The 11,862-nt window shown below is 42.9% G+C and overlaps 1 protein-coding gene across 1 annotated transcript in view; it reads right to left on the reverse strand.

Annotated features, from left to right (window-relative positions):
- The window catches only part of pdcd4a (programmed cell death 4a), a 33,098-nt gene extending 21,654 nt beyond the window's left edge, over positions 1-11,444 (reverse strand). Inside the window, exons 1-2 of the mRNA XM_045218658.1 lie at positions 11,203-11,444; positions 10,976-11,073 (exon numbers count right to left, since the gene is read on the reverse strand). Coding sequence (XP_045074593.1) covers positions 10,976-11,021 — 46 coding nt within the window. The 5' untranslated portion in view covers positions 11,022-11,073; positions 11,203-11,444. The remainder of the gene's footprint in view (positions 1-10,975; positions 11,074-11,202) is intronic.
- Positions 11,445-11,862: the final 418 nt, after the last annotated feature.

Here is an 11,862-nt window from a genome sequence, read left to right on the forward strand (position 1 = left end):
CAGCCAAAAACAGGCCTGGCCAATTGGAAACAGGAAGAAAAGGAGGAGAGGAGAGCAGAGAGAGGAAACTAGGGTTCTGCTAAGTCAGAAACCAGAAACTAAATGTGCTACATAAGCAAAAGGTAACTTTATACCTCTCGGAGTAGCTAGCACTGGCCACATGCCTTTTGACATTTGTAATGCAGTGATCTGTAGTCTTTGAGGCCATGTAAGTTGTCACTGACTGTATAGGGAACTGAAAGTGCTAGAAACTTGATTTTCTTTCTACTTCAGTGTGTGTTTTATTTTATTTATTTTAATTTTATTTTTTTACAAGTGTGTGTCTATCATAGGCAGCCTAGCTGTATGGAGAAGTGCTTTCTGTATCCATAAGTGTCCAGATATGTGTCATTTGAAATGTTTGAATCCGTCGACTGTATTGTGATTTGTGGATTCAAATAAAGTATTTAAAAATGTGAGTCGCAGTTTCCGCAGGGTGATGACTGGCACAAATCAGACACACGTTCCTTCTGCGCTCTGTATTTAATCCAGACTGCCCCACCCACACTCAGACAAAAAGATTACTAGCCCATAGGCTACCCCCCCCAGTCTGAAACTATTTCTCTCTCACACACACTCCTCTTAAACAGTATTACAGTAACCTTAGTAAATTAACCGGAGTAAATAAATAAATAAATTTAAAAAACTAAACAGCAGGACAGACAGCAGATCCTCCTAAAAGCTTTGGGCTTGATCCAGGTCAGAGGGGAACGTTGCTGTCAAAAACAACCCCTTGTATTCCTGCGTTAGTAGCCTATAGGCCTACATGGGTAATCGTAAGATTAACTCCCTCTAGTAGTGTAAAGGTATTCAGTAGACCTGTGTGTGTGTACACATTTAAACAAAATTGGGATCCTTAACATTAAGAAAAATCCATAACCCCACAATTTTAAATCACATTGCAGCTGGATCGCCTGCCCTTTCTCTTCGCTAATGATACGAACGTGTGTTCAGTCTATCGCGTGTAGAATATCCTAGCCTATTTATTGATGATAGGCCCTGCTTTACTGATGTTGCGAGACATTGCAAGCCAGTAAATACAGCATTCCATTGCGAGATACAGATTTTGATTGTTGATAGATAGGCCTAGTACATGGTTCAGATTCAGTCTGTCTGGTGGCCGACCTGCCTATACTGTGCCCCTCCCCTCTTTCTCTGCCCCTCGCAATGAAAGATGTGAGTGTTTGTTTCTCGGAAGTACGGGAACTAAATCAGTCTCCTCCATTCCAAAAAAATACTGAATCTTAAGCCCTAGTCGCACGGGACTAGTATTACTATAGAACGTCGGTTATGTAATTATTACCCCAGCATGTCAGTTTTTCCAGTGGACGATTCAGACGGGATTAGTTTTACCAAACTGCCCCTGTAATTCAAAATTGACCATTAAGATGAAGCCTGGAGGCAAAAGTATGTGGACACCTGCTCGTCGAACATCTCATTCCAAAGCCATGGGCATTAATATGGAGTTGGTCCCCCCTTTGCTGCTATACAGCCTCCACTCTTCTGGGAAGGCTTTCCACTAGATGTTGGAACATTGCTACAGTGACTTGCTTCCATTCAGCCACAAGAGCATTAGTGAGGTTGGGCACTGATGTTGGGCGACTAGGCCTGGCTCGCAGTCGGCGTTCCAATTAATCCAGGTGTTCAAATCAAATAAATAGAATCTTATTTGTCACATGCGCCGAATACAACAGGCGTAGACCTTACAGTGAAATGCTTACTTACAAGCCCTTAACCAACAATGCAGTTTTAAGAAAGAATACCAACAAATAAATACAATATAAAAGAATGAAATAAAAGTAACAAAATTAAAGAGCAGCAGTAAAAATAACAAAAGCGAGGCTATATACAGGGGGTACCAGGGTCAATGTGCGGGGGCACCGGTTAGTCGAGGTAATATGTACATGTAGATAGAGTTATTAAAGTGACTATGCATAGATAATAAACAGAGTAGCAGCAGTGTAAAAATGAGGGGGGGGAGCAATGCAAACAGTCTGGGTAGCCATTTGATTAGATGTTCAGGAGTCTTATGGCTTGGGGGTAGAATCTGTTTAGAAGACTCTTGGACCTAGACTTGGTGCTCCGGTACCACTTGCCATGCGGTAGCAGAGAGAACAGTCTATGACTAGGGTGGCTTGAGCCTTTGACAATTTTTAGGGCCTTCCTCTGACACCGCCTGGTATAGAGGTCCTGGATGGCAGGAAGTTTGGCCCCAGTGATGTACTGGGCCGTACGCACTACCATCTGTAGTGCCTTGCGATCGGAGGCCGAGCAGTTGCCATACCAGGCAGTGATGCAACCAGGATGCTCTCGATGGTGCAGCTGTAGAACCTTTTGAGGATCTGAGGACACGTGCCAAATCTTTTCAGTCTCCTTAGGGGGAATAGGTTTTGTCGTGCCCTCTTCACGACGGTCTTGGTGTGCTTGGACCATGTTAGTTTGTTGGTGATGTGGACACCAAGGAACTTGAAGCTCTCAACCTGCTCCACTACAGCCCCGTCGATGAGAATGGGGGCGTGCTCGGTCCTCTTCTTTTTCCTGTAGTCCACAATCATCTCCTTTGTCTTGATCACGTTGAGGGGAGAGGTTGTCCTGGCACCACACAGCCAGGTCTCGAACCTCCTCCCTATAGGCTGTCTCGTCGTTGTCGGTGATCAGGCCTACCACTGTTGTGTCATCGGCAAACTTAATGATGGTGTTGGAGTCGTGCCTGGCCATGCAGTCATGGGTGAACAGAGAGTACAGGAGGGGACTGAGCACGCACCCCTGAGGGGCCCCTGTGTTGAGGATCAGCGTGTTGTTACCTACCCTTACCACCTGGGGGCGGCCCGTCAGGAAGTCCAGGATCCAGTTGCAGAGGGAGGTGTTTAGTCCCAGGGTCCTTAGCTTAGTGATGAGCTTTGAGGGCACTATGGTGTTGAACGCTGAGCTGTAGTCAATGAATAGCATTCTCACATATGTGTTCCTTTTGTCCAGGTGTGAAAGGGCAGTGTGGAGTGCAATAGAGATTGCATCATCTGTGGATCTGTTGGGGCGGTATGCAAATTGGAGTGGGTCTAGGGTTTCTGGGATAATGGTGTTGATGTGAGCCAGGTTGAGATCAGGGCTCTGTGCAGGCCAGTCAAGTTCCTCCACACTGATCTTGACAAACCATTTCTGTATGGACCTCCCATTGTACAGGGAGGCATTATCATGCTGAAACAGAAAGGGCCTTCCCCAAACTGTTGCCACAAAGTTGGAAGCACAGAATGTCATTGTACATTGTAGCGTTCAGATTTCCCGTCACTGGAACTAAGGGGCCTAGCCCGAACCATGAAAAACAGCCGCAGACCATTATACCTCCTCCACCAGTTCTCCTGGCATCCGCCACACCCAGATTAGTCCGTCGGACTGCCAGATGGTGAAGCGTGACAGAGAAGGCATTTCCACTGCTCAAGAGTCCAATGGCGGCGAGCTTTACATCACTCCAGGCGTATGCGGCTGCTCAGCCATAGAAATCCATTTAATGGCGCTCCCGATGAACAGTTATTGCACTGACGTTACTTCCAGAGGCAGTTTGGAACTCGGTAGCGAGTGTTGCAACTGAGGACAGATGATTTTTATGCGCTACCCGCTAAAGCGCTCGCCAGTCCCGTTCTGGGAGCTTGTGGCCTACCACTTCGCAGTTGAGCCGTTGTTGCTCCTAGACGTTTCCACTTCACAATAACAGCAGGGGTGTCCACATTTCAAATGTCTAAGGATACCCTAATATTGGCCTAATGGCCCTCAGTTCAGAGAAAGTCATAATGCATATCAATAAGAACCATTAACTGTAACCGTCGCAGACATTTAATTAACTGATGTTTTTGGCAATTTATTGGTACGATATCGTCCACTTAATCTTTTTAAAAAAGTAAGTATGGCACTAGGAAAGTTGATATTTGACAAAACGTCTCATTCATCTGTATGAATGTGCATAGCACTTTGCATAGCACTTTTTGTAAGCATCAATTTGTTCCCATGTTCTTACCCAAACTCTGTAATATCCCTCGAAACACAGGGATGACGATTCGCACGGGATAAGTATTATCAGAGGACCTGGGAGTTAGCCGAAAAACAGTAGGTTTTTAGGACAGGGACAACCTTCCTGCCAAGTAAATATTACTGACATAGCAGATTCGGACGGGACTAAAATGACAGATGTGGTGACTTGTGCTCGTGTACATAATTACATTACCTGAGCTCCCCCAGTAAAACTTAGCCCGTTCGAATAGGGCTTTAGGAGTCAATTCCTAGCGGAAAAGGTTATCTTTCTACTAAATGTCTTGGTAAGTCACACTATTTAACAAACTTTAAATAACTTTTTTTTAGGAAAGAGTGGTCGGCGAGCAGGCTAGCTGCCCGCAGGCAGCTCAAGATTATTTGATTGACAGTTCTGGTCACCTAGTGATGGACGTTCGTCCCGCTTCAGAAGCGGCATTCCTTTACAGACAAGTAAAATGCCCGTTCAGTGGCGCTTCGAAACTTTCTCCAGAGAAGGTTTTGTGTCGTCATTTAAAAAGCCATAGTGTACCCTTGCAGACAAAAAACATTTACATTTTAGTCATTTAGCAGACGCTCTTATCCAGAGCGACTTACAGGTAGTGAGTGCATACATTATTATTTTTAAATGTTTTCATACTGGCCCCCCGTGGGAATCGAACCCACAACCCTGGCGTTGCAAACGCCATGCTCTACAACTGAGCTACATCCCTGCCGGCCATTCCCTCCCATACCCTGGACGACGCTGGGACAATTGTGCGCCGCCCCATGGGTCTCCCAGTCGCGACCGGCTACGACAGAGCCTGGATTCGAACCAGGATCTCTAGTGGCACAGCTAGCACTGTGATGCAGTGCCTTAGACCACTGCGCCACTCGTAGTAGCCGAGGTTCATTCAAGGGTATATGACTGCGGTAGATATAACCTCATTGCCCTAGTGTGTATGTACACTGTTTAGGCCTGGCACCGCTTGGGCGTGGTGAGATGCTGGGGCCTGGGGGTCAGTGGAGCAACATTTTCAGAGAGATGGGAGAATTGACCCAGTTCCACAGTTGTAATGGCTGCTTGGTGTGAGGTGACAGTGGCAGTTCAGTAAGGAGGTCACTCACAGCCAAACAGGTTGGAGTCAGTGGGGTAATGGACGCAAAGTAGGTTTGCAAAATTCTGTAAACTTTCTCAAAACTCCCCAAAATCCTGGTTGGAAGATTAACGGAATCAGAAAGGAATAGGCAAGAAATCCAGGGATCCTCCAACCAGGATTTCTAGAAAACCTGGGCATTTTGGAAAAGTTACCAGAGTTTTGCAACCCTAAAGCCAAGGCAAGGAAGGGGGCTTTCACATGATGAAATGCAGTCCCAAACTGCTGTCCGACAGGGCCATGTTCAGTGTGGAGAATTTGTTTTCAAACCGGGTGAAAAGGGAGGTGCTACTACCTAGACCAATAACATACAACACAAATTATTGTTTTCTGTTGCTAAATGTATTTATACGATGTTCCCTTCTGAACAAACAAGCACTCTCTGCGGCTTGATCCAGGACAATCAGACTTATCTGGTGTGTTGTTACAGTTGGGTTAAGGAGGGAGAGAGAGGGGTGTGGTTGGTTGGTGGTTCTGTCCTGGGGGGGGGGGTTCAACTGTCAGTAAGGGGCGGACAGACACAGATGATTGTCCAGACAGACGAGTTAGCTACAGAGCTTACTGGGAAGATATTAGACGATTTCCAATTATGTCTATTATTGAATTAGGTTTTTTTTTAAGTGTTGTTTTGGCCTCCTTTAATTGACATCATTGTTTTAAGTAAATAAAAGTTTGCACTAAAAAGAGCCAATGAGGCTCAGTGTCTTTTGCTTAGACTTAAACTGCATCCCAAATAGCATAGGGTGATAGGGAATACAGTGCCATTTCAGACGGGCCATATATCTGTTCCCAGCTGGGTTTGTTTTCGGTCCTCATTTGAAATTAAGCGATTGACTGAGTCGTGGACCTTAACGTACATTATGTGTAGTCAGCAGGCCATAAACACATCCGGCTTCACATTTCAGTGTAGCGCAAGCTCCATTATGCTCTACTTTTCAGCCTATATTTACCTCAGGACTACCATCTATATAAATATTCTGCTGACATGTAGTACCCTACAACGCTGCTAAAATAACACTGCAGCCTATCACGTTAATACTATAGGCAGGTTGCTGCTCCATTCAAAAGATGGGTTACGCTCCACACTCGCATCAGATAATCATCAAATAAAGACATGCCAAAGCAGGTATATTATAAAAAATGTCAACTCAAACAAGTATACTACTAATAATTCAAATGCAGTTTGTTCCAGTTGCTGCTAGGCTATATGTAAGCCTATGCAAGATATGTCAGCGGTGGTGTGGACGTTGCAGCATTTCACGGGTTAAATAATTTCACTGACAGTTGTGATGAGCTCAATAGACCCACATAGGCCTGTATGTTTGCGGGAGGGTTTTTCCTCCAACCCACACAAAGGCGTCTTTGACGGGGAGTGTTACCACCACCACAGCAGCGGAGCTGTTTAATCAAGCGCGACAGGCCTTCCTCGAGTAGACTAGGGCCAACAGAGTTCATATGGAAGAGCAACAGCCCATATGTGCACAGATGTATGGTAAACAACTATGACTCGAGCAAGGAGTGTACCATTAAAGTGCACATTCCTTGCACTTTCTTGCCTTACATATGGGGGGGTTGTATTTTATATACGTGTGTTTAAAATCTTCTTAGTAGATCTGAGTGATTAACCCAACAACAACAAAAAAGATTGGTTATTAAACAACTAAATTGGACAACTTCAGTTCAATTACTTGAATTCCATTTAGTTAGTATTTTTTGTGACCCCAACACGCAATTCCTCTAGAGATCAAACCATTCAGGAGAGAAATCATGTCAAGACCTACAGTGGGGAAAAAAAGTATTTAGTCAGCCACCAATTGTGCATGTTCTCCCACTTAAAAAGATGAGAGGCCTGTAATTTTCATCATAGGTACACGTCAACTATGACAGACAAATTGAGGGGAAAAAATCCAGAAAATCACATTGTAGGATTTTTTATGAATTGATTTGCAAATTATGGTGGAAAATAAGTATTTGGTCAATAACAAAAGTTTCTCAATACTTTGTTATATACCCTTTGTTGGCAATGACACAGGTCAAACGTTTTCTGTAAGTCTTCACAAGGTTTTCACACACTGTTGCTGGTATTTTGGCCCATTCCTCCATGCAGATCTCCTCTAGAGCAGTGATGTTTTGGGGCTGTCGCTGGGCAACACAGACTTTCAACTCCCCTCCAAAGATTTTCTATGGGGTTGAGATCTGGAGACTGGCTAGGCCACTCCAGGACCTTGAAATGCTTCTTACGAAGCCACTCCTTCGTTGCCCGGGCGGTGTGTTTGGGATCATTGTCATGCTGAAAGACCCAGCCACGTTTCATCTTCAATGCCCTTGCTGATGGAAGGAGGTTTTCACTCAAAATCTCAAGATACATGGCCCCATTCATTCTTTCCTTTACACGGATCAGTCGTCCTGGTCCCTTTGCAGAAAAACAGCCCCAAAGCATGATGTTTCCACCCCCATGCTTCACAGTAGGTATGGTGTTCTTTGGATGCAACTCAGCATTCTTTGTCCTCCAAACACGACGAGTTGAGTTTTTACCAAAAAGTTCTATTTTGGTTTCATCTGACCATATGACATTCTCCCAATCCTCTTCTGGATCATCCAAATGCACTCTAGCAAACTTCAGACGGGCCTGGACATGTACTGGCTTAAGCAGGGGGAAACGTCTGACACTGCAGGATTTGAGTCCCTGGCGGCGTAGTGTGTTACTGATGGTAGGCTTTGTTACTTTGGTCCCAGCTCTCTTTTTTTTTTATTTTTTTTTTATTTCACCTTTATTTAACCAGGTAAACCAGTTGAGAACAAGTTCTCATTTACAACTGCGACCTGGCCAAGATAAAGCAAAGCAGTGCGATAAAAAAACAACAACACAGAGTTACATATGGAGTAAAACAAAACAAAGTCAAAAATACAACAGAAATACATATAATATACAGTGTGCAAATTTAGCAAGTTATGGAGGTAAGGCAATAAAATAGGCTATAGTGCAAAATAATTACAATTTAGTATTAACACTGGAATGATGTGCAAGAGATGATGTGCAAATAGAGATACTGGGGTACAAATGAGCAAAATAAATAACAATATAGGGATGAGGTAGTTGGGCGGGCTAATTTCAGATGGGACCACTGATAATCTCCCTCGATCTGGGGCTCCACGCAAGATCTCACCCCGTGGGGTCAAAATGATCACAAGAACGGTGAGCAGAAATCCCAAAACCACACGGGGGGACCTAGTGAATGACCTGCAGAGGTCTTATCAGTGGTCTTGTATGTCTTCCATTTCCTAATAATTGCTCCCACAGTTGATTTCTTCAAACCAAGCTGCTTACCTATTGCAGATTCAGTCTTCCCAGCCTGGTGCAGGTCTACAATTTTGTTTCTGGTGTCCTTTGACAGCTCTTTGGTCTTGGCCATAGTGGAGTTTGGAGTGTGACTGTTTGAGGTTGTGGACAGGTGTCTTTTATACTGATAACAAGTTCAAACAGGTGCCATTAATACAGGTAATGAGTGGAGGACAGAGGAGCCTCTTAAAGAAGAAGTTACAGGTCTGTGAGAGCCAGAAATCTTGCTTGTTTGTAGGTGACCAAATACTTATTTTCCACCATAATTTGCAAATAAATAAATTAAAAATCCTACAATGTGATTTTCTGGATTTTTTCCCCTCATTTTGTCTGTCATAGTTGACGTGTACCTATGATGAAAATTACAGGCCTCTCATCTTTTTAAGTGGGAGAACTTGCACAATTGGTGGCTGACTAAATACTTTTTTTCCCCACTGTATGTGGGCCGCTGGGCTGAAGGGAGTTGTATTTTTAATTAAGCAAATATTCTACCTAATTCAGTGCAACATGGTATTTAACTACAGTGACCATGATCCATTGCGCCTGTATTTTCCGCCTCGGACCGAGATGGACACACTTTTACGCCTGCTATGTTAGATACACACAGACTGCATGAGAGGGCAACAACACAACCAAGAGGGATAAAGACAGTTCGTAAAAGTATGCCCGATCTACTTTGAAGAACTAGTAAAATGATTGTCAAACAGCTCTGCAGCATGCCTAGCTAAATAAGAGGACTAAAAACAGTACAGCACAGAGAACGTTGTCTGGCTGTTTGGTTGCTATTGCCTGAGCAGAGATGAGATGACTTTTAGGAATTAAAAATAACACAAATAAAAACTAAGTAATATACACAACTGAAATATTATATTATTTCATAGTAATTTCCAACTTTTTTTATTGATATTTCAGTGAATGTTTTTTTTTACATATATTCTAAACCAAAATGACCTCAAAAAGCACTAATCGCTCAGCACTACCTTTTTTTTAAAAAGAGAAATTCCAATGTATGTACTTGTACTTTACAAATGGCAATAACTTGAGTATTTTCACACATGATGTGACACTAGAATGAAACCCTGGGTTTAATTCTGCTGAACACTTGTTGTATTTAATGTTTATGAATAAATATTTTCACAGTGAATTGTAATCATTATCAGATATTCCAAGTATAGATGGAATCATGTGATCCTTCCTTCACTCATAGGAAGTCCCACCCAGTTGACTACTTTAAAACGGTGAAGCCCTCAATGGCAATGTCCATGCCAAAACTTGTTTTATCCATCTAGAGTCCTCAATCTAACTATATGGTGGTAAATTCCCACTGGTTATCAACTCAGCATGAGTAGTCAGTCGTAGGTTACACAGGGTTGTGTGTGTGTCTACTAATCTCGAATTCTGCTCGAGAAAGACAACATTTATTATGTAGAAGCCACATGCCACATGAAGCCACATGAAACAGTATGTCTTCGGCCAATGCAAGATGTCATGCGACCATTTTGCTCAATGGGGATATTCATGTCGATGCAATAGAGAGAATGATTAGAGCTCGTTTCCGAATCCATCCCATTCAACATTGGCATAATGAATGATGTGCAATATGGCATACAGGTTGTATTTAACAAATATGCATATAAGTTACTTGATGTTCGTTGCAGTATTTTTCAAGTAGCTCAATAAAAAAGGTATTGCACGCAACGGATTGCACGTCTGGTAAGGGGGCGTGGTATTGTTTGACAACATTAACATTCAGTTCGTCGATTGACCGCATGCTTATACAAACAAAGGGGTTTGTCAAATTACCGAGATTATGATTAAAAACACATGATAACATTGGCCAAGAATGAAAGCACTGTCGCATCAATGTTTATGGTCATTCCAGACTAGAGGTAAAGGAAATGTGTTCTTCAAAGCAGTAACGTTAATCACAAAACACCCCTTAATACAAATAAATGTGTAGGCAAATGTCCGTAATTTAAACATTTGACAGGTCAGTATATAACTGTTAGTGATTGATTGCGCAACAACGGTGTTCTACAGTATGTTGATTGGCGAAGGGCTAACGTATCTGGCTAGCCAGTTAGATAGCAAGATGCAAATAGGAAGGTAATGCACTGCAAAACCACAAGTCTCGAAGGGGTTAAGTATTAGAGAGCGTCTTCACATGTGCCCAGCAAGACAATGGGTCCATTAAAAAAACTAGAAAACAATGCATCCTCAAATATATCGTTCAGCAATTTGTGAGTTGGCCGTCGAATTAACGTGCTAGCTATCTAGCTTCATTGCTAACTCGAGCACATGGTGGAATGTGGCTGGAACTGCAGCCCAACCCTTTGAGACAATAGGCGAAGACGGCAAACATGTTTTCCTCGTTCAATCCAAACGATTTACTGCCTTGAAATAAGCATGTATTCGTGCATATGCTATTCAAATAACTCACCATCGTGTTTTTGAACGGTGGTCCATGTCTCCACTTCCGTCGACATGGCGCTCTTGAAATGGTTGTTTACCGTTTGATAGCAATCCCCACCGTTTGGTCTGTCACGGAAAAAAATAGCAGAAACGTGCAAAACAGCGTGAACAAACAATCAAACAAAATGTGCATCTAAAGTAAACATTGATGTTATGCACATGCTTGGCAAACATTGTGAGTACGTTAATCCTCACCCTCAGGCAGCTTGCTTGGTCGCGTTATATCACGTCAGCTATAATACCAAACAAAATATGAAATGTAGTAGCAAAATTAATGTCAAATAAATTCGACAATTTTTTTATGATAAACAATATATAACTACTACTCCTTTCAGAATAAATCGGACAAGAGCATGAAAAAAACGATGCGCAAAGAGAAAACTAGTCCATGGACATTTCCGCAGCACCCTTTAAAATAAACAAAGTCTGTTTTTAACTTTGGAACGTCTGTCTTAATATCACGTGGAGAAGGCGCGAGCGGTGAGTGGTTAATACAGGGGCAAGTCCTTATCTGTTCTGGCCAATCATTTAGGGTTAGTGTTATCCGAGATTCTTGGGACGTCCCTACCCTAAACCCTAAACGGAACCCCGACCGTTACCCTAATCATAACGGTACCTAACCCTAACCATTTTTTTGTTCAACTTCAATGGGGTAGGGACGTCCCAAGCAACTGAGATTGCAAGGACCAATCATATAGCAGTACAATATAGACAGGACAATGAAGGTCATAGATTTACAATCACAAGCAACAATCGATACATTTCATGAGGTTCGACCATACTACTCATTGCATGTTTCAATTAAATAGACTGTTATTATCCTTATGCTGAACAAGGCAGCTTTTTTATATACAT

The sequence above is a fragment of the Coregonus clupeaformis genome, unplaced genomic scaffold, assembly GCF_020615455.1.
Source record: "Coregonus clupeaformis isolate EN_2021a unplaced genomic scaffold, ASM2061545v1 scaf1709, whole genome shotgun sequence".
NCBI classification, from domain to species: domain Eukaryota; kingdom Metazoa; phylum Chordata; class Actinopteri; order Salmoniformes; family Salmonidae; genus Coregonus; species Coregonus clupeaformis.